Here is a 27,363-nt window from a genome sequence, read left to right as displayed (position 1 = left end):
GCAATTTGCATCCGTCAGTTGTGCTCACCCTAACCTGAAGGTGTACCCGAGCAAGAGACCCTACTGTTCAAGTGAAGACAAGCATCCAGCAGAGGGCAGTAGAGCAGGGCTGCTGATTGGCTGTTGCGGGGGCAATTTGCATATGTCTGTAGCGCTCACCCTAACTTGAAGGTGGTTTGTGGAGGAGCTGTTGTCAAGTGACACTTAAACCCGAAACACTTCTTCAATGTTTCCCTCCCTACCCCCTCCTCTAACCAAAAAAAACCCAACTGCTGTAAAGATCAAGAGGAAGGCTCGAGGGCAGGTAGAAGTAGAAAGAAGTTGCACCGTGAAGTCACAGTCTGCAGGTAAGGGATTGCTGGTGACTGGTAACTTGTTTTTCTGTTCTTTTCCCTCAGGTGTTATCGTGCAGGGCGCAGAGGTTGCTGAGTGAGTGCTTGCTGAGAAGGGGAGTGAATAACAGGTAAGCTCTTTCTTTCTTTTTCTTTTTTTATCTAGAGGGGATGGCAGGGAAGGTAGTGCAATGTTCTTCCTGCAGAATGTTTGAGGTGAGGGACGCCGTCAGTGTCCCTGCTGATTTCATCTGTGGGAAGTGCACCCATCTCCAGCTCCTCAGAAACCGCGTTAGGGAACTGGAGCTGGATGAACTTCGAATCATTCGGGAGGCAGAGGTGGTCATAGATAGAAGCTTCAGGGATGTAGTTACTCTGAAGAATAAAGATAGATGGGTGACGGTAAGAGGGGCTGGAAGGAAGCAGTCAGTACAGGGATCGCTTGTGGTCGTTCCCCTTAGTAACAAGTATACCGCTTTGGATACTGTTGGGGGGGGGGGGGGGAGACTTACCAGGGGTAAGCCATGGGGTACAGGTCTCTGGCACAGATTCTGTCCCTGTTGCTCAGAAGGGAAGGGGAGAGGGGTATACAGTATTAGTCATTGGAGACTCCATAGTTAGGGGGATAGATAGGAGATTCTGTGGGAACGAGAGAGACTCGCGGTTGGTGTGTTGCCTCCCAGGTGCCAGGGTGCGTGATGTCTCGGATCGTCTTTTCGGGATCCTTAAGGGGGAGGGGGAGCAACCCCAAGTCGTGGTCCACATGGTACCAACGACATAGGTAGGAAAAGGGATTGGGATGTAAGGCAGGAATTCAGGGAGCTAGGGTGGAAACTTAGATGTAGGACACGGTTATTATCTCTGGGTTGTTACCCTTGCCACGTGATAGCGAGACGAGGAATAGGGAGAGAGAGGAGTTGAACACATGGTTACAGGGATGGTGCAGGAGGGAGGGCTTCAGATTTCTGGATAATTGGGGCTCATTCTGGGGTCGGTGGGACCTCTACAAATGGGATGGTCTACACCTGGACCAGAGGGGTACCAATATCCTGGGGGGAAAATTTGCGAATGCTCTTCGGGAGGGTTTAAACTAGTTCAGCAGGGGCTTGGGAACCTGAATTGTAGCTCCAGTATACAGGAGGTTGAGAGTAGTGAGGTCATGAGTAAGGTTTCAAAGTTGCAGGAGTGTACCGGCAGGCAGGAAGGTGGTTTAAAGTGTGTCTTCTTCAATGCCAGGAGCATCCGGAATAAGGTGGGTGAACTTGCGGCATGGGTTGGTACCTGGGACATCGATGTTGTGGCCATTTCGGAGACATGGATAGAGCAGGGACAGGAATGGTTGTTGCAGGTGCCGAGGTTTAGATATTTCAGTAAGCTCAGGGAAGGTGGTAAAAGAGGGGGAGGGATGGCATTGTTAGTCAAGGACAGTATTACGTTTGATGAGAACTCGTCTACTGAGGTAGTATGGGCTGAGGTTGGAAACAGGAAAGGAGAGGTCATCCTGTTAGGGGTTTTCTATAGGCCTCCAAAACGTTCCAGAGATGTAGAGGAAAGGATTGCAAAGATGATTCTGGATAGGAGCGAAAGCTACAGGGTAGTTGTTATGGGGGACTTTAACTTTCCAAATATTGACTGGAAACGCTATAGTTAGAGTACTTTAGATGGGTCCGTTTTTGTCCAATGTGTGCAGGAGGGTTTCCTGACACAGTATGTAGATAGGCCAACGAGAGGCGAGGCCATATTGGATTTGGAACTGGGTAATGAACCAGGACAGATGTTAGATTTGGAGGTAGGTGAGCACTTGGGTGATAGTGACCACAATTCGATTAAGTTTACTTTAGTGATGGAAAGGGATAGGTATATACCGCAGGGCAAGAGTTATGTCTGGGGGAAAGGCAATTATGATGCGATGAGGCAAGACTTAGGATGCATCGGATGGAGAGGAAAACTGCAGGGGATGGGCACAATGGAAACGTGGAGCTTGTTCAAGGAACAGCTACTGCGTGTCCTTGATAAGTATGTACCTGTCAGGCAGGGAGGAAGTGGTCGAGCAAGGTAACCGTGGTTTACTAAAGCAGTCGAAACACTTGTCAAGAGGAAGAAGGAGGCTTATGTAAAGATGAGACATGAAGGTTCAGTTAGGGCGCTCAAGAGTTACAAGTTAGCTAGGAAGGACCTAGAGAGCTAAGAAGAGCCAGGAGGGGACATGAGAAGTCTTTGGCAGGTAGGATCAATGATAACCCTAAAGCTGTCTATAGATATGTCAGGAATAAACAAATGACTCGGGTAAGAGTAGGGCCAGTCAAGGACAGTAGTGGGATGTTGTGCTTGGAGTCAGAGGTGATAGGAGAGGTGCTAAATAAATTTATTTTGCTTCAGTATTCACACAGGAAAAGGACAATGTTGTCGAGGAGAATACTGAGATTCAGGCTACTAGACTAGAAGGGCTTGAGGTTCATAAGGAGGTGTTAGCAATTCTGGAAAGTGTGAAAATAGGTAAGTCCCCTGGGTCGGATGGGATTTATCCTAGGATTCTCTGGGAAGCTAGGGAGGAGATTGCTGAGCCTTTGGCTTTGATCTTTAAGCCATCTTTGTCTACAGGAATAGTGCCAGAAGACTGGACGATAGCAAATGTTGTCCCCTTGTTCAAGAAGGGGAGTAGAGACAACCCAGGTAACTATAGACCAGTGAGCCTTACTTCTGTTGTGGGCAAAATCTTGGAAAGGTTTATAAGAGATGGGATGTATAATCATCTGGAAAGGAATAATTTGATTAGAGATAGTCAACATGGTATTGTGAAGGGTAGGTCGTGCCTCACAAACCTTATTGAGTTCTTTGAGAAGGTGACCAAACAGGTAGATGAGGGTAAAGCAGTTGATGTGGTGTATATGGATTTCAGTAAAGCGTTTGATAAGGTTCCCCACGGTCAGCTGCTACAGAAAATACGGAGGCATGGGATTCAGGGTGATTTAGCAGTCTGGATCAGAAATTGGCTAGCTGGAAGAAGACAAAGTGTAGTGGTTGATGGGAAATGTTCAGACTGGAGTCCAGTTACTAGTGGTGCACCATAAGGATCTGTTTTGGGGCCACTGCTGTTTGTCATTTTTATAAATGACCTGGAGGAGGGCGTAGAAGGATGGGTGAGTAAATTTGCAGATGACACTAAAGTCGGTGGAGTTGTGGACAGTGCGGAAGGATGTTACAAGTTACAGAGGGACATCGATAAGCTGCAGCGCTGGGCTGAGAGGTGGCAAATGGAGTTTAATGCAGAAAAGTGTGAGGTGATTCATTTTGGAAGGAATAACAGGAAGAAAGAGTACTGGGCTAATGGTAAGATTCTTGGCAGTGTGGATGAGCAGAGAGATCTCGGTGTCCATGTACATAGATCCCAGAAAGTTGCCACCCAGGTTGAGAGGGTTGTTAAGAAGGCGTATGGTGTGTTAACTTTTACTGGTAGAGGGATTGAGTTTCGCAGCCGTGAGGTCATGCTGCAGCTGTACAAAATTCTGGTGCGGCCGCATTTGGAGCATTGCATGCAATTCTGGTCGCCGCATTATAGGAAGGATGTGGAAGCATTGGAAAGGGTGCAGAGGAGATTTACCAGAATGTTGCCTGGTATGGAGGGAAGATCTTATGAGGAAAGGCTGAGGGACTTGAGGCTGTTTTCGTTAGAGAGAAGGTTGAGAGTGACTTAATTGAGGCATACAAGATGATCAGAGGATTGGATAGGGTGGACAGTGAGAGCCTTTTTCCTCAGATGGTGATGTCTAGCACGAGGGGACATAGCTTTAAATTGAGGGGAGATAGATATAAGACAGATGTCAGAGGTAGGTTATTTGCTCAGAGAGTGGTAGGGGCGTGGAATGCCCTGCCTGCAACAGTAGTGGACTCGCCAACACTAAGGGCATTCGAATAGTCATTGCATAGACAGGTGGACGATAAGGGAATAGTGTAGATGGGCTTTAGAGTGGTTTCACAGGTTGGCGCAACATCGAGGGCCGAAGGGCCTGTACTGCGCTGTAATGTTCTATGAATTTGGACGAGGTGTTCATCCGTGGCAGGTAGATTGGAGGCCACGATGGCCACATTGGCGTCAACCTGGCAGACGAATCCCGCTGGGTCACATGGAGTGTTGTCTGCCCTGGAGAGAGCGTCAGCAATGAGGAGGTCTTTGCCTGGGGTGTATACCAGCTGTAAGTCATATCGCCAGAGCTTGAGAAGAATACGCTGGAGGCGAGGCGTCATGTCATTCAAGTCTTTCTGTATTATATTGACCAGCGGGCGATGGTCGGTTTCGACGCTGAATTGAGGAAGTCCGTACACATAATCGTGAAACTTAACAACACTGGTCAGATGGCCCAGGCACTCCTTTTCTATCGGCGCGTAGCAGTGTTCCGTGGGAGTCATGGCGCGTGACGCATATGCAACGGGGGCCCATGATGAGGCCTCATCGCGTTGCAGGAGCACTGCCCCAATGCCAGATTGGCTGGCACCGGTCAACATTTTGGTCTCTTTTGCTGGATTGAAGAAAGCTAAGACCGGGTTTAAAAAGCTAAGTTTGGTTTTGAGTTGTCTCCATTCGCGCTCGTGGGCTGGGAGCCATTGGAAGTCTGTCGTCTTCCTGACCAGGTTTCTGAGAGCCGTGTTATGAGAGGCGAGGTTAGGGATGAACTTCCCTAAAAAGTTGACCATGCCCAGAAATCGGAGGACCGCCTTCTTGTCCTCTGGCGTTTTCATGGCTGTGATAGCAGCCACCTTGTCCGCATCCGGCTGCACATCCAACTGGGAGATGTGGTCCCCGAGGAACTTGAATTCTGTCTGACCAAAAGAGCATTTGGCCCTGTTGAAGCGTAGGCCCTGCTCACGTATGCGTTTGAATACGCGCTGGAGGCGACTGACATGCTCCTGCGGGGTGGTGGACCAAATGATTATGTCATCGACATAGACGCTAACACCTTCAATGCCTTCCATCATTTGTTCCATGATCCTATGGAACACTTCGGACGCCGATATGATCCCAAACGGCATCCTGTTGTAACAATATCTGCCAAAGGGGGTATTGAATGTACACAGTTTCCTGCTGGATTTGTCGAGCTGGATTTGCCAGAATCCTTTTGAGGCGTAGTTTGGTGAAGAGCTTGGCGCGAGCCATCTCGCATGTGATCTCTTCGCGCTTGGGAATTGGATAATGCTCCCTCATTATGTTGCGATTTAGATCCTTGGGATCAATGCAAATTCTCAATTCGCTGGAAGGCTTTTTTTTTTTTTACACATACCATGGAACTGACCCAGTCGGTTCGTTCCGTGACTCTGGAAATCACTCCTTGGTCCTAAAGGTCCTGTAGCTGCTGCTTGAGACGGTCCTTAAGGGGTGCTGGGACCCTGCGAGGTGCGTGCACCACAGGCGTGGCATTCTGTTTCAATAAGATCTTGTAGGTATTTGGGAGCGTGCCCATGCCTTCGAAGACGTTGTGGTGCTGGTTGATGATGGCGTCGAGTTGCGCCCTGAAGTCAGTGTCCTGAAAGGCAGACGTGTCATCAGGGGAGAGTGAACTCTCTCAACTAGGTTCAACAGCTTGCATGCCTGCGCGCCAAGCAGGGAGGCTTTCGAGGAGCCCACGATTTCAAAAGGAAGGATGGCTTTGCGTGACCTGTGCGTCACTTCAAGTTGGTACGAGCCGCTAGCAGCAATGGCAGTGCCATTGTAATCCAATAGCTGGCAGGCTGATGGAAGGATGGCTGGTTTGACACAAAGGCTTTGGAAGTCAGACCGCCAATGAGATCGGCGGAGGCACCAGTGTCCAGGTGGAATCGTATTTGGGACCGGTTGACCGTCAGGGTGGCACACCACTCATCGTCTGGATCGATGCTGTATACCGACAGCGGCTGGTGTCTTTGCTTCGGGGACAGCCTGTTTTTTGTCACAACACCAACTCGAAAAGGCGCCTTCGGGTCCTCGGTGTCACTGCTGTGTGGGAGGTCCGCATCGGACTCGGTGACCGTGGGTGGAATTGCCCGGACATTCTTGCGAGGCTGGCTGAAGCGATATGAATTGGCAGGCTGAGCTGCTCGGCAGAAGACAGCATGGTGGCCAAGTCTGCCACATCTTAGGCATTGTCGAGATTTGGCAGGGCATTGCCGTTCTAAATGGGTGGAGCCACAGTTGCCGCACGTCGTAGCATCAGCACGTTCGCTGCGCCACCGCGCATGCGCGGTGCGGTCGTGCATGGTGCGCGCCTGCGCATTACGTTCTTTGACGTCGCCGTCCCCTCATTTGGTGAGCACAAGTGTGGGAGTCTGCGAAAAGCGCGCGAAATGACCGCCCTCATCCAGGCTGAGGCCCTGAAGTTGCTCAATCGCTTGGAGCCGTTCCGTCTCGTGAGGACCTTGGCGTGCCGTTTCAGCCGCTTGGATGTGGGAATACCGACTCGTGGCGTTTTAGTGTAAGGACTCAGGACTCAATGGCGGTTGCTAGGGTGAGCTGCTTTACTTTGAGGAGCTGCTGTCGTAGGGGGTCCGACTGAACACCGAAAACGATCCGGTCGCGTATCATGGAGTCGGAGCTGGGCCTGTAGCTGCAAGACTGCGCAAGGATGCGGAGGTGCATGAGAAAGGATTGGAAAGGTTCATCCTTACCCTGCAAACGCTGTTGGAACACTTGGCGCTCGAAACTTTCATTTACCTCTACGCTGCAGTGAGTGTCAAACTTGAGGAGGACCGTCTTGAACTTTGTTTTATCTTGGGGCAGCACGGTAGCATTGTGGGTAGCACAATTGCTTCATAGCTCCAGGGTCCCCGGTTCGATTGCGGCTTGGGTCACTGTCTGTGCGGAGTCTGCACATGCTCCCAGTGTGTGCATGGGTTTCCTCCGGGTGCTCCGGTTTCCTCCCACAGTCCAAAGATGTGCAGGTAAGGCGGATTGGCCATGATAAATTGCCCATAGTGTCCAAAATTGCCCTTAGTGTTGGGTGGGGTTACTGGGTTATGGGGATAGGGTGGAGGTGTGGACCTTGGGTAGGGTGCTCTTTCCAAGAGCCGGTGCAGACTCGATGGGCTGAATGGCCTCCTTCTGCACTGTAAATTCTATGAACTTCATCATCCGCAAAGGTGAGAGAGTTGAAAATGTGGATGGCATGGTCTCCAGCCATGGAGAGGAGGAGAGCAATCTTTCTGGTATCCGAGGCGTCCTCCCTGTCTGTGGCCTCAAGGAAGAGCTGGAAGCGCTGTTTGAATATCTTCCAGTTGGCCCCTAGGTTGCCGGCGATGCGGAGCGGCGGCAGCGGGCAGATGTTGTCCACGTTGCAGGATGACGGAATGCTGGCGGAAGGCAGATCACTTGCAGGTAGGTCTAAGAAGTGCTAGTATCCCTCAACTGGTATCATGTTGTGTTGGGTGCTCTGGATCCGTGGAACACATACAAGTCGCCAACACATGAAATAGTGCAACACTATTTTGTTGAATCATTAACTGCCTAACATACTCTGACTGTGGGTTATACGATACTAGCTTTAACTAAAGACCTTTGCCTTGTCCTAATCAGTTGATGCACTCAGCACATGGTGAATGTCTGTGCTGCAGGCTGTGAGCTCTGTCCTCCTAACTAGCTGCAGCTCAAATGAACGGGAACTCTGATGCCCCCCCGTCTTTATAGTGCGTGTGCTCTAACTGGTGATTGGCTGCGGTGTTGTGTGTGTTGATTGGTCCCTCTGTGTGTCCATCAGTGTGTGTCTGCACCATGATATACTGGTGCATATTATGACATAAACCACTTTCACTGCAACAAAAAAAACCTGCTGCTCACGTCACCTCTGGTTCTTTTGTCAACAGAGTGACCGACTGCAGACAAAATATTTAAGGGGGTCTTTGACATCGGAGTGGAGGAGGTTTTTTGGGGGGGGGGGGGGGGGGGTATGGTGTTCTACCAGAACTTTTCAGATCGCCAGAGAGACCAGACCAGAGAGAAGATTGCGCAATGCGGCTGTGCAAAGGTCCCATATCGCAAATACGGGAAAAACGACATTTACCCCAATCAAGGAGACACCTGCCCCAATTACAGGATGATCCTGTACAATCCGGAATGGCTGATCCCCCGGTTTGTCAATCACCTCGACCCCCATTTCTTGGCCCTCCCAGCAAGGGCGAATGGTTTCCATCTCCTCTGCCCAGACCCCTCATGGGTTTGAATACGAGAACCTCTATCAATTCTCCTCTTACCCTTCCCTCTGGAGAACTGCTCCATTTATCCACATCAAAGTTGTGGACGAGCACTTGGGAAAGAGGACAGGGATGTGCTGTCAAATCCCAGCAGCAGGTGCAGAGATAGTCAGACCACAACAGAGGTCTAGAAAGTCATTTCCCCATCAGGATCCGGTGCTGCCATGCCTTGGGTGTGAAGCTGAAGGTAACTCAATGCGACAGAAACGTAACTGGGGGACACAGTTTTTTTTCTTTTTTAAAATAAATTTAGAGTACCCAATCCATTTTTCCAATTAACGGGCAATTTAGCGTGGTTAATCCACCTACCCAGCACATCTTATTGGTTGTGGGGGTGATACCCACCCAAACACGGGGAGAATGTGTAAACTCCACACGGACAGCGACCTAGAGATGGGATCGAACCTAGGACCTCGGCGCCGTGAGGCAGCAGTGCTAACCATTGCACCACAGTGCTGCCCAACTGGGTGACACAGTTAAAAGGCTACAGGTAATGCAGGCCCATTAACAGAGAGCGAGAGTGTGAGAGGAGCGGGACATGAACAGTGAGAGAGTGAGAGAGGAGCAGGCCCATTAACAGAGAGCGAGAGTGTGAGAGGAGCGGGACATGAACAGTGAGAGAGTGAGAGAGCAGAAGGCCCATTAACAGAGAGCGAGAGTGTGAGAGGAGCGAGACATGAACAGTGAGAGAGTGAGAGAGGAGCGGGAATATTAACAGTGAGAGACTGAGAGAGGAGCGGGGAGATTAACAGTGAGAGAGGGGCGGGGACATTAACGGAGAGAGAGTGACAGAGGAGCAGGGACATTAACAGAGAGAGAGAGAGAGTGTGAGAGGGGAGCGGGGACATTAACAGTGAGAGAGTGAGAGAGGGGCGGGGACATTAATAGAGAGAGAGAGACAGCGGGGCCATTGAGACTGAGAGAGGGGCGGGGACATTAACAGAGAGAGAGTGACAGAGGAGCAGGGACATTAACAGAGAGAGAGTGAGAGGGGAGCGGGGACATTAACAGTGAGAGAGTGAGAGAGGAGCGGGGAGGTTAACAGTGAGAGAGGAGCGGGGACATTAACAGTGAGAGAGTGAGAGAGGGGCGGGGAGGTTAACAGTGAGAGAGGAGCGGGGACATTAACAGTGAGAGAGTGAGAGAGGGGCGGGGACATTAACAGTGAGAGACTGAGAGAGGAGCGGGGAGATTAACAGTGAGCGAGGAGCGGGGACATTAACAGTGAGAGAGTGAGAGAGGGGCAGGGACATTAACAGTGAGAGACAGAGAGGAGCGGAGAGATTAACAGTGAGAGAGGAACGGGGACATTAACAGTGAGAGAGTGAGAGAGGGGCGGGAAATTGAAAGTGAGGGAGAGTGAGAGAGGAGCGGGACCTTTAACAGTGAGAGAGTGAGAGAGCAGCGGGGAGATCAACAGTGAGAGAATGAGAGAGGAGCGGGGACATTAACAGTGAGAGAGTGAGAGAGGAGCGGTGAGATTGACTGAGAGAATGTGAGAGGAGCGGGGAGATTAACAGTGAGAGAGTGAGGGGGGAACGGGGACATTAACAGTGAGAGACTGAGAGAGGAGCGGGGACGTTAACAGTGAGAGTGAGAGAGGAGCAGGGACATTAACAGTGAGAGAGAGGAGCGGGGACATTAACAGTGAGAGAGAGGAGCGGGGATATTAACAGTGAGAGAGTGAGAGAGGAGCAGGGAGATTAACAGTGAGAGATAGTGAGAGAGGAGCGGGGACATTAACAGTGAGAGAGTGAGAGAGGAGCGGGGACATTAACAGTGAGAGAGAGGAGCGGGGAGATTAACAGTGAGAGAGTGAGAGAGGAGCGGGGAGATTAACAGTGAGAGAGGAGCGGGGACATTAACAGTGAGAGAGTGAGAGAGGGGCGGGGACATTAACAGTGAGAGAGTGAGAGAGGAGCGGGGAGATTAACAGTGAGAGAGGAGCGGGGACATTAACAGTGAGAGAGTGAGAGAGGGGCAGGGACATTAACAGTGAGAGACTGAGAGAGGAGTGGAGAGATTAACAGTGAGAGAGGAGCGGGGACATTAACAGTGAGAGAGTGAGAGAGTGGCGGGATATTAAAAGTGAGGGAGAGTGAGAGAGGAGCCGGGCCTTTAACAGTGAGAGAGTGAGAGAGCAGCGGAGAGATCAACAGTGAGAGAGTGAGAGAGGAGCGGGGACATTAACAGTGAGAGAGAGGAGCGGGGACATTAACAGTGAGAGAGAGGAGCGGGGACATTAACAGTGAGAGAGTGAGAGAGGAGCGGGGAGATTAACAGTGAGAGAGGAGCGGGGACATTAACAGTGAGAGAGTGAGAGAGGGGCAGGGACATTAACAGTGAGAGACTGAGAGAGGAGTGGAGAGATTAACAGTGAGAGAGGAGCGGGGACATTAACAGTGAGAGAGTGAGAGAGTGGCGGGATATTAAAAGTGAGGGAGAGTGAGAGAGGAGCCGGGCCTTTAACAGTGAGAGAGTGAGAGAGCAGCGGGGAGATCAACAGTGAGAGAGTGAGAGAGGAGCGGGGACATTAACAGTGAGAGAGAGGAGCGGGGACATTAACAGTGAGAGAGAGGAGCGGGGACATTAACAGTGAGAGAGTGAGAGAGGAGCAGGGAGATTAACAGTGAGAGATAGTGAGAGAGGAGCGGGGACATTAACAGTGAGAGAGTGAGAGAGGAGCGGGGACATTAACAGTGAGAGAGAGGAGCGGGGACATTAACAGTGAGAGAGTGAGAGAGGAGCGGGGAGATTAACAGTGAGAGAGGAGCGGGGACATTAACAGTGAGAGAGTGAGAGAGAGGCAGGGACATTAACAGTGAGAGACTGAGAGAGGAGTGGAGAGATTAACAGTGAGAGAGGAGCGGGGACATTAACAGTGAGAGAGTGGCGGGATATTAAAAGTGAGGGAGAGTGAGAGAGGAGCAGGGCCTTTAACAGTGAGAGAGTGAGAGAGCAGCGGGGAGATCAACAGTGAGAGAGTGAGAGAGGAGCGGGGACATTAACAGTGAGAGAGAGGAGCGGGGACATTAACAGTGAGAGAGAGGAGCGGGGACATTAACAGTGAGAAAGTGAGAGAGGAGCAGGGAGATTAACAGTGAGAGATAGTGAGAGAGGAGCGGGGACATTAACAGTGAGAGAGTGAGAGGGGAGTGGGAACATTAACAGTGAGAGAGGGGCGGGGACATTAACAGTGAGAGAGTGAGAGAGGAGCGGGGAGATTAACAGTGAGAGAGGAGCGGGGACATTAACAGTGAGAGAGTGAGAGAGGGGCGGGGACATTAACAGTGAGAGAGTGAGAGAGGAGCGGGGAGATTAACAGTGAGAGAGGAGCGGGGACATTAACAGTGAGAGAGTGAGAGAGGGGCAGGGACATTAACAGTGAGAGACTGAGAGAGGAGCGGAGAGATTAACAGTGAGAGAGGAGCGGGGACATTAACAGTGAGAGAGTGAGAGAGTGGCGGGATATTAAAAGTGAGGGAGAGTGAGAGAGGAGCCGGGCCTTTAACAGTGAGAGAGTGAGAGAGCAGCGGGGAGATCAACAGTGAGAGAATGAGAGAGGAGCGGGGAGATTAACAGTGAGAGAGGAGCGGTGAGATTGACTGAGAGAATGAGAGAGGAGCGGGGAGATTAACAGTGAGAGAGTGAGAGAGGAACGGGGACATTAACAGTGAGAGAGTGAGAGGGGAGCGGGGAGATTAACAGTGAGAGAGTGAGAGAGGAGCGGGGACATTAACAGTGAAAGAGTGAGAGAGGGGCGGGGACATTAACAGTGAAAGAGTGAGAGAGGAGCGGGGACATTAACAGTGAGAGAGGAGCGGGGACATTAACAGTGAGAGAGTGAGAGAGGAGTGGGGACATTAACAGTGAGAGAGAGGAGCGGGGACATTAACAGTGAGAGAGTGTGAGAGAGTGTGAGAGGAGCAGGGACATTAACAGTGAGAGAGGAGCAGGGACATTAACAGTGAGAGAGTGAGGGAGGAGCGGGGACATTAACAGTGAGAGAGAGAAGCGGGGACATTAACAGTGAGAGAGGGAGAGAGGAGCGGGGAGATTAACAGTGAGAGAGTGAGAGAGGAGCGGGGACATTAACAGTGAGAGAGTGAGAGAAGAATGGAAGAAGCAATGACCACATGAAGAAAAACATTTTTAGGTAGCGAGTGGTTAGGATCTGGAATGCACTGTCTGAGAGTGTGGTGGAGGCAGATTCACAAAGCGAGTGGTTAGGATCTGGAACGCGCTGTCTGAGAGTGTGGTGGAGGCAGATTCACACAGCGAGTGGATCTGGAATGTACTGTCTGAGAGTGTGGTGGAGGCAGGTTCACACAGCGAGCGGTTAGGATCTGGAATGCACTGTCTGAGAGTGTGGTGGAGGCAGGTTCACACAGCGAGTGGTTAGAATCTGGAATGCACTGTCTGAGAGTGTGGTGGGGGCAGATTCACACAGCGAGTGGATCTGAAATGTACTGTCTGAGAGTGTGGTGGAGGCAGATTCACACAGCGAGTGGTTAGTTTCTGGAATGCACTGTCTGAGAGTGTGGTGGAGGCAGGTTCACACAGCGAGTGGTTAGGATCTGGAATGCACTGTCTGAGAGTGTGGTGGAGGCAGGTTCACACAGCGAGTGGTTAGGATCTGGAATGTACTGTCTGTGAGTGTGGTGGAGGCAGATTCTCACAGCGAGTGGTTAGGGTCTGGAATGCACTGTCTGAGAGTGTGGTGGAGGCAGATTCACACAGCGAGTGGTTAGATTCTGGAATGTATTGTCTGAGAGTGTGGTGGAGGCAGATTCACACAGCGAGTGGTTAGGATCTGGAATGCACTGTCTGAGAGTGTGGTGGAGGCAGGGTCACACAGCGAGTGGTTAGGATCTGGAATGTACTGTCAGAGTATGGTGGAGGCAGATTCATACAGCGAGTGGTTAGGGTCTGGAATGCACTGTCTGAGAGTGTGGTGGAGGCAGGGTCACACAGCGAGTGGTTAGGATCTGGAATGCACTGTCTGAGAGTGTGGTGGAGGCAGATTCACACAGCGAGTGGTTAGTTTCTGGAATGCACTGTCTGAGAGTGTGGTGGGGGCAGATTCACACAGCGAGTGGTTAGGATCTGGAATGTACTGTGAGAGTGTGGTGGAGGCAGATTCACACAGCGAGTGGTTAGGGATCTGGAATGCACTGTGAGAGTGTGGTGGAGGCAGGGTCACACAGCGAGTGGTTAGGATCTGGAATGCACTGTCTGAGAGTGTGGTGGAGGCAGGGTCACACAGCGAGTGGTTAGGATCTGGAATGCACTGTCTGAAAGTGCGGTGGAGGCAGGGTCACACAGCGAGTGGTTAGGATCTGGAATGCACTGTCTGAGAGTGTGGCGGAGGCAGATTCACACAGCGAATGGTTAGGATCTGGAATGCACTGTCTGAGAGTGTGGTGGAGGCAGGGTCACACAGCAAGTGGTTAGGATCTGGAATGCACTGTCTGAGAGTGTGGTGGAGGCAGATTCACACAGCGAGAGGTTAGGGTCTGGAATGCACTGTCTGAGAGTGTGGTGGGGGCAGGGTCACACAGCGAGTGGTTAGGATCTGGAATGCACTGTCTGAGAGTGTGGTGGAGGCAGATTCACACAGCGAATGGTTAGGATCTGGAATGCACTGTCTGAGAGTGTGGTGGAGGCAGGGTCACACAGCAAGTGGTTAGGATCTGGAATGCACTGTGTGAGAGTGTGGCGGAGGCAGATTCACACAGCGAGTGGTTAGGATCTGGAATGCACTGTCTAAGAGTGTGGCGGAGGCAGATTCACACAGCGAGAGGTTAGGGTCTGGAATGCACTGTCTGAGAGTGTGGTGGGGGCAGGGTCACACAGCGAGTGGTTAGGATCTGGAATGTACTGTCTGAGAGTGTGGCGGAGGCAGATTCACACAGCGAGTGGTTAGGATCTGGAATGCACTGTCTGAGAGTGTGGTGGAGGCAGATTCACACAGCGAGTGGTTAGGGTCTGGAATGCACTGTCTGAGAGTGTGGTGGGGGCAGATTCACACTGCGAGAGGTTAGGATCTGGAATGCACTGTCTGACAGTGTGGTGGAGGCAGGGTCACACAACGAGTGGTTAGGATCTGGAATGCACTGTCTGAGAGTGTGGTGGAGGCAGATTCACACAGCGAGTGGATCTGGAATGCACTGTCTGAGAGTGTGGTGGAGGCAGATTCACACAGCGAATGGTTAGGATCTGGAATGCACTGTCTGAGAGTGTGGTGGAAGCAGATTCACACAGCGAGTGGTTAGGATCTGGAATGCACTGTCTGAGAGTGTGGCGGAGGCAGATTCACACAGCGAGTGGTTAGGATCTGGAATGCACTGTCTGAGAGTGTGGCGGAGGCAGATTCACACAGCGAGTGGTTAGGATCTGGAATGCACTGTCTGAGAGTGTGGCGGAGGCAGATTCACACAGCGAGTGGTTAGGATCTGGAATGCACTGTCTGAGAGTGTGGTGGAGGCAGGGTCACACAGCGAGTGGTTAGGATCTGGAATGCACTGTCTGAGAGTGTGGTGGAGGCAGATTCACACTGCGAGTGGTTAGGGTCTGGAATGCACTGTCTGAGAGTGTGGCGGAGGCAGATTCACACAGCGAGTGGTTAGGATCTGGAATGCACTGTCTGAGAGTGTGGTGGAGGCAGATTCACACAGCGAGTGGTTAGGGTCTGGAATGCACTGTCTGAGAGTGTGGTGGAGGCAGATTCACACAGCGAGTGGTTAGGATCTGGAATGCACTGCCTGAGAGTGTGGTGGAGGCAGATTCACACAGCGAGTGGTTAGGATCTGGAATGCACTGTCTGACAGTGTGGTGCTGGCCAATTCATTTGAAACTTTCAATAGGGAAGTAAACTGTTGTCTGAAAAGGGAGAACGTTCAGGCTCCTCGGGAGAAGGCAGGAGATTGGCACGGAGGGAATTACTCATTTGGGGAGTCAGTGCAGATACGATGGGCCGAATGGCCTCCTGCGCTGTAACAATTCTCTGAACACCTTTGCCCCTGAATTCAAAGTCTTGCTTTATGTGGGATCTTGCTGTGCATCAAATGCAGTCGCGGTTCCTACAAGGTGGTCCAGAGTGAGAGCCATAAGGCTGAATCTAATTTCAAGTTACTCAGATAGGCTCAAGGAGCTGGGTCCGGTTTTCTTTGGAGCATTGATGCTAAATGGCACTTTCTCAGTAACAACCTGCCCACCGACACTCAGTCACACAGGCATTTCCAGGACTTTGACCCAGCGACAGTGAAAGAACGGCGATATATTTTCAGGCCAGGATGGTGATGCTCTGCCCATTATGAGGCAGGCGTGATGAACCATACATTATTTTGTCCAATTCAGACACTGACCGTCTGGCCCTTCGTTAACCTACCTGGTAGTCGACCAAAAGCTCAGGTCCCTTGAAGTATCTGGATGCCACCCGCACATTGTACTCCTGTCCCGGATGGTAAAACTCTGCCAGGCCCCAGTCTATCAGTCGAAGCTATGGGTCAGAATGATTGAATAAAAATACGTCATATATCAGGATAAATGTGCTGGCCTCTGCGTTGCTCTACACATCATAAGAGAAAGATGTTGCACAGATTTCTGGCTGGTTCGGGGATGGAAAGTATGATCTCTCACGGTAGTGGTGAAACAAATCTCAGTCATGAATTGAGGTGCAGAAGTTGAGAGCAGACCGAGAGGAAATCATCATCACTTATTTGACAACATCATCCAAACTTCTCTGTGAAAAAGGTTGACGCTCCATTCTTACAATGGGCTGGGCCCATCTCTGATTTTCCCTGAGGGGGCAGTTAAGAGTCAAACACATTGCTGTGGGTCTGGAGTCACATGTAGGCCAGTCCGGGTAAGGACGGCAGATTTCCTTCCCTCAAGGACATTGGTGAACCAGATGGGGTTTTTGCGACGATTGGCAATAGTTTCATAAGTCATGATTTTTACTGAATTCAAATTCCAGTATCTGCTGTGGCGGGTTCGAACCCAGGCCCCCTGTATGGGTAGGCTGCTCTTTCACAGGGTCGGTGCAGACCCGATGGGCTGAGTGGTACTGTAGGGATTCTATGGGACTATTCTGGACAGCAGGGGAGTTCTCCTCAGTGTCCAAGTTAATATAGAATCACAGCATCCCTAGTGTGCAGAAGGAGGCCATTCGGCCCATCAGGTCTGCACCAACCCTTCGAACGAGCCCTCTACCCATGTCCCCCTTCCACCCAACTCTATCCCTGTAACCCCATAACCTAACTTGCACATCCCTGGACTAAGGGGCAATGTAACACACCCAATCCACCTAACCTGCACATCTTTGGACTGTGGGAGGAAACCGGAGCACCCGGAGGAAACCCACGCACACACGGGGAGGATGTGCAGACTCCGCACAGTCACCCGTGGCAGGAATTGAACCGGGGCCCCTGGAGCTATTCAGCCCTTCAAGCCTGTTCTAGCAGTTAACCAGTTAACTAGATCATGGCTGACCAGTACCATAACTCCGTCATCCTCTCTTCATTTCCGTAACCCTTAGTAATCCTACCTAACAAAAATCTTACCAGTCTCGCGTTTTGAAATTTTCAGTTGACCTCCAGCATCCAGTTTTTTGGGGGAGAGCTTCATTGTATAGAGCCTTGGTGAGACCTCATCTGGGGTACTGTGTACATTTGTTAGTCAGTGGAATTCTCGTCCCCAGAGTGTGCTGTAGGCTGGGTCATTGCACATTTTTAAGGCAGTTTGCAATAGATTCTTGATGAGCAAGGGAGTCAACGGGTTATGGGAGGCAGACAGGAAAGTAGAGCGATGCCACAATCAGATGAGCCACGATTTTATCAAATGACACTGCAGGCAGGAAGGGCTGATTGGCCTACTCCTGCTCTTAATGCCTGGTTCTAACTTTAAGCCCATTTCCCTCACCCCCACCTTTGTTCTGGCTTTCCCAGCAGGAGACTGGGTCTGTCCAGGTCTAGAGTCTGGCAAGAAGCCAGAAGCTCAATTTGTCAGCAGCTCAAGCCAGTGCTGATATAACTACAGCACTGAGCACAGTTACACACACAGTACATAATGGGTTTCACAGAGATATACAGCCAGTGTTACCAGTAACCAGCGCTCCGAGACAGGGCCTCTGCTGAACTCAACTTCGTTGCAATCTGAACAGGTGAGGCATGGGAAAGGGCAAGTGAATAATTGATTCAGTTCCAATAGATTAGCAGCAGCCTCCTGGATGTGGCCTTGGAAGCTCGAATGCTTCCCCATACCTGGCTGAGATCAGCCTGAAGGCCAGATACACATCAGCCCTTTACCTTTCTGTGTTCGTGGTCAATCATCACATTGTGTGGCTTGACGTCCCTGTGCATGATCCCCATACTGTGACAGTAATCCAGAGCCTGGCCAGAGAAAAGAAACAGCAAAATGTCAGCTCAACCGTGATGAAAAACACCTTCCCAACTGGGGGTGCAGGAGAGGGGAGGTGGGGGTCAAAAGGGGAAACCTTTGCTGGGGACAGGTAAGTAGAACAAATTAGTAAGTTCAGAGTTATTAAGAGTGAGTTCGGAAGAGAACCTTTGGGTCATTTACATTCAAAGCAGTCAATAGGTTGTTAATGTAGAGATTACAGTTCAGGGACGAAACCCACTCATTATTATATTTTTCCTTACAGGAAAGTAATTTTTGTTTTACATGTTTTCAGCAACACCTTGGGAGTGCTAAACAAGAGATAGATGTATTCAGTTCAAGGTCATCAAACAGAACAGCCCTACAGTAAAGAGGCTCCTCACCTTTAGAATCTCATACATGTAGAATCGAATGTCGTAATCTGATAACGTCTGGTATAATTGCTGTAGAATTGAGAAAAGACACACGTCATCTCCACAGGTCTTCCCTCCCCACACACCAACACCACAAGGGCCGGCACAACTTTGCCAAAACTAACAACCATTTTCAGTAGATGCCTGGTTGACGATGTAACCTCTCGGTGAACTGGGGTAGCAACCCCACCCTGTCTCACTGACACTTAATTCTCAAACCTTTGGCAGTGGCCTGGTCCTTCTATGCTAAAAAAAATTACACTTCGCTCTCTCCCCCGCTTCGTCACCCTCACAGTCAAAATGTTACAGACTTGGCTTGTTAAAAGACATCAGGAAGACAGGTCAATTGAATTGTAGACAGATGCCAGATATAATTTAATGCTGTGGACTGTGGAGTGTTACGTTAAGAGGAGTGAAAACAAAATATCAAGAAACTCTTGTTTAAGTTCATTAGAAAGACAGGAAACGGTGGCGCAGTAGTTAGCACTGCTGCCTCACGGCGCCGAGGACCCGGGTTCGATCGCGGCCCTGGGTCACTGTCCGTGTGGAGTTTGCACATTCTCCCCGTGTTTGCGTGGGTTTCGCCCCCACGACCCAAAGATGTGCAGGCTAGGTGGATTGGCCACGCTAAATTGTCCTTTAATTGGAAAATTGAATTTGGTACTCTGAAATTTATATAAAAAAAGAAATTCAGGAAAGATTGTACAAAAAAACAAGGGCCAGCTCGGTCCAAAGACTTTGCAAGTCTGAGAAGAAGCCACGGCTTTTAAACTCAGAAAAACTCTTGTTTAAGTTCATTAGAAAGACAGGAAACGGTGGCGCAGTAGTTAGCACTGCTGCCTCACGGCGCCGAGGTCCCCGGTTTGATCCCAGCTCTGGGTCACTGTCCGTGTGGAGTTCGCACATTCTCCCTGTGTTGGCGTGGGTTTCACCCCCACAACCCAAAGATGTGCAGGCTAGGTGGATTGGCCACGCTAAATTGCTCCTCAATTGGAAAAAATGAATTGGGTACTCTAAATTTATTTTTTAAAAGAAAAAAAAACGAGCAAGGGGGGTTGGAGATGGTTTTATTTTTCCTCAAGAGCGTTCTTGACGGGCGGAATAAAATTCTGGAGATGCTAGTGAGGACCAATATCATTGGAAAATGAGATCTGGCGTATAAATGCACAGTTGTAGTGTCCATGTTATCCAACAGGGAGGCTCTGGAGAAAGTGCAAAATGGATTTACAAGAATAATACCAGAAGTGAGAAATTATACTCATCAGGAATGATTGAACAGACTGGGGTGCTGGTCCAGAGGAGAGAGAAGACTGAGGGGTGCCCTGATCGAGATCTTTACGAATCTGAATGGAGTTGAATAGGATAGACACGGAAAAGAAGTTTCGACCTGCGGGTGAAATCAGAATTATGGGCCACCAATACAAGATCGTCACAGGTTAATCCAAGCAGGAATTCAGGAGAAACTCGTGCTTTTAGCCCAAAGAATATGGAGAATATGGAATTCACTTGGGAGTGGTTGAAGGAAGTAGCATCGAGACATTTCAGAGGAAGATGAAGAACATGAGGGAGAAAATATATGTGGATGGGGTGAGAGGATGGAGGGGTGAGGTTTGGGGAAGCGTAACTCTAGTGTGCACCAGTTCGCCAAACAGCCGGTTTCTGTAAATACTGGATATTGTGTATAACCAGAGATCGCAGTGTACAAGTCAACCTCTGACGCCTCGAAAAACCCGTTCTGAAAAACAGGGATCGACTTCTGAGAGTATAAGACGTGAAAGAAAAACATAAAACTGGTTATTCAAATTAAAGTTAAATTGACACAATGAATTAAATCTACAAGGAAACCTTCAACCACAATCAAAACATTTTAAAACCATCAAATTGACTGCCCTTGGCATTTGATGCAAAGAGATACTCATTCAGAGTACCTTTGGCGATGACATCATCGATAGGATCCCACTTTCGGCTTCAGGGACATCCCTCCGTGAAAATCCTCTCCAACCCGCTGATCGGATATTCAGCATTTTTTGAACAATCTGATAACAGTTTGTGCATTAATAGCATCTCACAATTCGATGACGAATCCCAACCAAAACATCAAGCCAGAGCAGCGCACATACTTCCACTCTTTGTGAAGGTTTCCTGCCCCCTGTCATCCATTCACCTGTTCTCTTCAGTGCGAACATGATCCTTGTATGGCTTGTTGTCATGTCCAAAGGTTGAAACAATGGGCCCCTTGGTATAATTGCAATTTGCGTGTTGCTTCTTTGCAGGTGCCTCTTGATCTCATTGGTTGTAGGAGATCTAAACATGTCCACAGTAATAAGCTGCAAGCGGAATAACAGTGTTTTTCAAACTTTTTTTCCAGGGACCCATTTTTACCAACCGGCCAACCTTCGCGGCCCACGCCGGCCGACCTTTGCGACCCACACCAGCCGACCTTCACGGCCTACTCCGGCTGACCTGCGCGACCCACCATTTTCTCTTGCCTTGTTTGCTGCTGACAAAAATGGAGGCAATGGTTCTGGGTCCCTTTGGCCCTCGTACACGCTCCTCCAATGGAACCTGTTGGCTGAAGGTGAAGCCTTCTGGTGTCGGAAAGTATGGAGTCTCCAGCTGTCCAAAGTTCTAAATTTTTTTCCTGTAAAAGTTTATCAAATAAAACTCCCCCGAACTTGTAAAAAAAAATGAATGAAAAAAAATCAAAATAAAATTAATAAAATAAATGAATAAAAAAAAACCCGAACTTGTAAAAAAAGCTGCGACCGTTAAAAAAAAAAAAGCGGCCACACTGTGCACGTGTGCCCAATCATCGGCGCGCATGCGCGCCGATGATCTGGCATGCATGTGCAGTGCGGTCGCATTTTTTTTTTAACATGTTCGTGGCCATTTTGAAGGCCGCTTGCAGCCGGCGTTATTAACATCCGGCTGTTGCACGCAGATTTGCGCGATCGGGAGTGCTGCGACGGTCGGCTCCACGACCCTCCCGACACCCGCCCGCAACCCCGAGTTTGACAATGCCTGCTTTATAGTAAGAACATAAGAACGAGGAGCAGGAGTAGGCCATCTGACCCTTCGAGCCTGCTCCACCATTCAATCAGATCATGTCTGATCTTTTAGTGCACTCAGCTCCACTTTCCGGCCTGAACCCCATAACCCTTTACTCTTCAAAAAACTATCTTCATCTTTATCTTAAAAACATTTAATGAAGGAGCCTCAACTACTTCACTGGGCAGGAAATTCCATAGATTCACAACCCTTTGGGTGAAGAAGTTCCTCCTAAGCTCAGTCCTAAATCTGCTTCCCCTTATTTTGAGGCTATGCCCCCTAGTTCTGCTTTCACCCGCCAGTGGAAACAACCTGCCCGCATCTTCCTATCTATTCCCTTCACAATTTTATACATTTCCATAAGATCCCCCCGTATCCTTCTAAATTCCAACAAGTACAATCCCAGTCTATTCAACCTCTCCTCGTAATCCAACCCCCTCAACTCTGGGATTAACCTAGTGATGTATCCTTTATGAGGATGTTATATATTCTTCACATTATTGGTTAACAACTTCACCCAATCTTCATCCATCCAACCATTGTCGTGGACATGCATACAAGCCCCTGCAGCGGTCGTGATTTCCAGCATGGGTTTTACATTTGAAAATTAGTACAGGCTTTAATTTTGTTCCATTGACCTTGTAGGCTGGCACCACTCTTTTCTAGCTTCCTTACCTCGTGATTTTTACTCTAACCGTTTTTGAACCTTTCGACTCCGCAGTTCAGTTGTGGGATGTATCGAAATCCATGAATGTTTCCTCCATGTTGCCCATGTGGCGAAATGAGTTCTTGTGTTTTTGCCGCTGACGATGAATTGCCGGAACCTGGTCATTTTGGTCATCTCCGAGCGATCTTGACATTTTCATTCCATAAAGCAGCTTCCCCCACTCGCTGCTGCTCTGAAACCTTTGCTGGACTTGGTTTGATTTGGCTCATTTAAGGACACACAGACACGCATTGCATTTCTGACGACATGGTCACCATTTCCCAAGTTCGGTGGCTGGTCCCTGTTCTCATGGCGTATTTGGTCTCGGGCATCTTCTTCAGAACACATTCCTTTCTTCCATTCTCTCACCAGTTTTCCCGCTAGCACAGAATTCCCTCGCTGCAGTGGAGTTAGCGGAGGAGCCAGCTAATGTTGTGACTTTTAGCTCTAAACCAATTTCAGACTTCATTCTTTTTGCTGGAGGGCCATTTCTGTTTGTAGCTCACAATCTGCTCCTTGTGGTCTTGTCTTCAACTCCATGCGCGTTCTTTACAACCTGGCCAATATTGCCTGCTTGGTCTCCGGCACCAACTGGTGGTCTGTGGTGAAAACTTGTAGCGGACTCCTAATTAATTTCATAGCAGGAAAGAGGTGACGATTGACGTTTAGGACCAAAAATGATTTTTGGTACCAAAAGGTAGGGTTGTCTCATATGTCAGGTCAACTTGTACACCGTGATCTATGGTTTATTACAGAAGGTAGATGTGGGATATCAGGGATCTCATGGCACTTTTCCCTTCAAATAGTCAGAGAGAAATTTCTGACAGGAATCACCTGCATTTGGGTGGGGACCCATGTTTTGCCTCTTCCAGAATGTGGGAGGAGAGGAGGTGGGGAAACAAGAGACAGCCATCTAGAAGGATAAGGGCAGCAGGTATATGGGAACACCCATCACCTCAAAGTCACGTACCATTCCAATGTTAAACTATACAGCTTCTTCTTCATTGCTCGTTCAAGGTACTGGAACTTCCTCCCGAACAGCAATGTGGCCGTACCTGCACCACACGGATTGCAGCTGCTCAAGAATCATGTTCTCATGTGTCTGCTACCCTTGTCCTTCCAGGTGACAGAGGTCACGGGTTTGGAAGGTGCTGTTGAAGGACACTTGGCAAGTTTATGTGGCACATCTTGTAGATGGTACAAACAGCTGCTACTGTGCATTGCTGGTGGAAGAGTGAATGTGTGATGAATGTAGGAATTTCAGCTGTATTGCATTATAAGTATTTGGTGAAGTAAGGGTTAAAAGCCTGGGTTAGAGTGTGTTTGACTGCTGCAGTCATGTTTTAAAAGAAATCCTAGTTTGAAAGGCAAGTATATTTTGGGAGCCTGGGGTGCAATTAAAGTATCGTAATAGGTTTGACTGTGGAATGCTGTTTTGAACTGTGGAGTTCATTAGATTTCAGATTGGGGAGGAGGGAATGATATCGTTGCTGGGTAGGGCCTAGGCATCAGGAATTTTGTAGGAAAAGCAGGTCATTTCCATTCTGGATGAAGCGGTGAACACAAGTCAAGTTTTGCCCTCTGCAGTTCTAAGCTGAATGAAGCTATGTGCACAACTGAGGCAGTTTTGCTCTCACTGTAGGCTTGTTAAAAGAGATTAAGAGTATTTAAGCAGCACAGACTTGTTGGAGAACAAGGGGAGCTGAAACAAACAGCTTTTGAAGACATACAGTCAGAGTTTTTGCATGGGTCTGACAGGAAGCAGATCTTTTCTGTAAAGCAGTGTCAAGAGATCTCTCTTTCTCAAAGGACATCGCTGTAAAGCGAGTATTCCTGAGCGCCAGTGGTATTTAAGGTGGATTCAGAGTGGATATATATTTTTCCCTTGTTATAAGTGGGAATGAAGATAGCAGTTAAGCGTATTCTATTCACTGTATTGAGTAGTGTTGTTTATGGGGTAATTGGAAGCTATTTTCTGGTGTTACGTTAAAGAGTTAAATATTGTTGGTAATAACGTTTGTTTTAATATACCATATCCCTATTTCTTTGCGAAATTACTCCTGGAGCGAGGTATCCTTTCCTCACAGTCTTACAAAATTGAAGTAAAATATTGGGGTTTCAGTGCAATATCCCAGCCACTGTTGGGGGCTGGTCTGGGATCATAATAAATGTTGAGATCATTGGATGGAGTGAATGCCGTTCAGCAGAGGGATTAAGGAGCAATGAATGCCACATCACAGTGAGGCAGAGACCACTGCATCCTTTAAGGGAAGAGTAGGAAACATTCAAAGCAGATAGAGTTACGGTGCAAGAGCGCTGTAGTGAACTCTATTGCTGAAACAAGTTGGCTGAGACCTGATGGGTTGACTGGCCTCTATCTGTGCTCCACAGTTCTAGCTGCATCCACAGCTTTGCTGATGATTACTGTACACCTCAGGCCATCACTACCCCAAAATAAACCACGGCTTGACTTACCTTGAAATCGGTGTTGTTTACATGTTCAAACACTAGTGCAGGTGTCCGAGACTGAGAAAGGCCAATTCCAAGACAGGGAAAGAAAAGAAAGGTGCTTTTAGTCCTGTGTGTCATTAAATAAGATCTGTTCAGAAAGAAGTAACAAACGCGAACTGCATTTCCATATATGATAGAATTTTATTGAAGGCAAAGCAGGATCGAAGGCACAATGGCCTACTCCTGCTTCTGAGTCTTAAGTTCATTGGTATTCAGTCGAATGGGACGTGATTTTGGCTCAACTGGGTAACCACTGAGAGGTGTGTATACGCGTTGTAACGAAATTTATCAATAAATCGAGAATCACCCAATTATTACAGTGCAGGAGGCGGCCATTTGGTCCATTGTGTCTGCCCCTGCTCTCCAAACGAGCATCATGAGTCAGTGCCGTTCCCCTGCCCTTTTCCCCATACTGCTGCACATCACATTTGCTTCTTTTGCAAATCATTTTAAATCAGAGCGGCACGGTAACACAGTGGTTAGCACTGTTGCTTCACAGCACCAGGGTCCCAGGTTCGATTCCCGGCTTGGGTCACTGTCTGTGCGGAGTCTGGACCTTCTCCCCGTGTCTGCGTGGGTTTCCTCCGGGTGCTCCGGTTTTTCCCACAAGTCCCGAAAGACGTGCTTCTTAGGCGAGTTGGACATTCTGAATTCTCCCTCTGTGTACCCGAACAGGCGCCGGAGTGTGGTAACTAGGGGCTTTTCACAGTAACTTCATTGCAGTGTTAATGCAAGACTATTAGTGACACTAATAAAGATTACTATTATCTGTGCCCTCTCGTTTTTGATCCTTTAAGAAGCAGAACAGTTTCTCTCTATCAGTTCTGTTCAGCCCCGTCATGATTTTGAACATCTCTATCAAATCTCCTCTTAGCCTTTTTCTCTGCAAGGAGAACAGTCCCAACCTCTCTGATCCATCCTCATCACTTAAGTTTCTCATCATCCCTGGAACCATTCTTGTAAACCCCTTCTGCTCTCCCTCCAATGCATTCACATCCTTCCCATAGTGTGGCGCCCAGAACTGTGCACAATATTGCAGCTGAGGTCTAACTAGTGCCTTGTATAAGTTCAGTATAACCTCCTCGCTCTTGCACTCTGTGCCCCTATTAATAAAGCCCAGAATACTATTTGCTTCATTAACTGCTCTCTCCACCTGTCCTGCCACCTTCAGTGATCTCTGCACAGGTACACCCAGCTCCCTCTGCTCCTGCATCCTTTAAGAATTTTACCCCTTATTTTCTATGACGAATGAAACTGTATGATTTGGAGGCAATAAAATAAACCATATGAAGGGTTTCAATCAAATACATCAGTTTCCTGACTCTCTGTTCTCGAGTCGAACACAATTAGTAAATCGCAACGAGCAGGTCTGTTAATGATTTGGGGAATGAAGTCACGTATGTAAACTATGTTAGGTACAGCTCAACACTAACCGCATGACAGATAATCGATATGAAAGGTAACCAGTGAGGTAATGGATAGAGCGAACAATACTCCAGAAACACAGGGAGGCACACAAACCAAACTGTTCTGTTTTCCTTGCCTCTTATGTTTGCTTTCAACAAATGTCCACATTATCCCCACAACAGCACGGTAGCATAGCGGTTAGCGCAATTGCTTCACAGCTCCAGGGTCCCAGGTTCGATTCCCGGCTGGGTCACTGTCTGTGCGGAGTCTGCACGTTCTCCCCGTGTGTGCATGGGTTTCCTCCGGGTGCTCCGGTTTCCTCCCACAGTCCAAAGATGTGCAGGTTAGGTGGATTGGCCATGCTAAATTGCCCTTAGTGTCCAAAATTGCCCTTAGTGTTGGTTGAGTGGGGTTACTGGGTTATGGGGATAGGGTGGTGTGGGCTTGGGTAGGGTGCTCTTTCCAAGAGCCGGTGCAGACTCGATGGGCCGAATGGCCTCCTTCTGCACTGTAAATTCTATGACTTCTATGACTTCTAACAGTCAACTGCTTCTCCCCGGCTATTCATAATCTTTATCAGTGTCACAAGTAGGCTTACATTAACGCTGCAACAAAATTCAGTACCTCACCAGATCACATCCACTCTCTGAAGCACCCTCAGTGAATGATGACAACTCTGCCAACAACAAAACAGTTCAATTAATTGCCCCTTTGCCATGAATTGTTTTATCTGGGCCATTCCACGTGGGGAATTGCAGATTACACTCTTCCTCTTCCACTCGGTTTCCTGTCCAAAGGCAGGTCTGACCCATAACGCCACAATCTCCACCACGGGTAGGGCAAGACGACAGGTCATAAATCCACCCCTGTCGGAATAGGGATTGAACCCCGTGCCACTGGCACCAATATGATCAACAACATGCGATCCCAAATTTAAGAAAGAATATACTTGTATTGGAGGCTGTACAGCAAAGATTCACTAAATTGGTCCCTGGCACAAAGGGGTTGTCCTATGATGAGAGATGAGAGGAGGAGTAAATTGGGTTTATATTCTCTGGCGTTTAGAAGAATGAGAAGCGGGATTTCCGGTTGCGGCGATGCGGAGCTAAGCCGTGCGTTTCGGCAGCTCCCACGAAAACGGACTTTCGGGCTCTCCAGAAGAGCCCCAACGGAGCTCTTTTCTGATTAATCCCGTGTGGGAAGGAGCAGTGAGGTCCCCCCCCCTACAATATTTGGCAGGGAGCAGTGGGGGAGCAACGAGGAAAGAGGCCATGGAGCAGAGATCAAAACGAGGGGAAGAAGGCAAGATGGCGGAGGGCGGAGAGCAGGGAGC

The 27,363-nt window shown here is 49.1% G+C and overlaps 1 protein-coding gene across 2 annotated transcripts in view; it reads right to left on the bottom strand.

The window, feature by feature from the left end:
- The window catches only part of LOC140406809 (casein kinase II subunit alpha-like), a 55,954-nt gene that overhangs the window by 15,128 nt on the left and 13,463 nt on the right, over positions 1-27,363 (bottom strand). For both annotated transcript variants that reach the window (XM_072494711.1, XM_072494712.1), the window contains exons 5-8: positions 24,588-24,638; positions 18,329-18,388; positions 17,855-17,938; positions 15,937-16,047 (exon numbers count right to left, since the gene is read on the bottom strand). In XM_072494711.1, coding sequence (XP_072350812.1) covers positions 15,937-16,047; positions 17,855-17,938; positions 18,329-18,388; positions 24,588-24,638 — 306 coding nt within the window. The remainder of the gene's footprint in view (positions 1-15,936; positions 16,048-17,854; positions 17,939-18,328; positions 18,389-24,587; positions 24,639-27,363) is intronic.

This window comes from Scyliorhinus torazame, unplaced genomic scaffold, assembly GCF_047496885.1.
Source record: "Scyliorhinus torazame isolate Kashiwa2021f unplaced genomic scaffold, sScyTor2.1 scaffold_878, whole genome shotgun sequence".
NCBI lineage: Eukaryota > Metazoa > Chordata > Chondrichthyes > Carcharhiniformes > Scyliorhinidae > Scyliorhinus > Scyliorhinus torazame.
The sequence above is the reverse complement of the archived record's forward strand: the minus strand, read 5'-3'. Positions and strand labels throughout refer to the sequence as shown.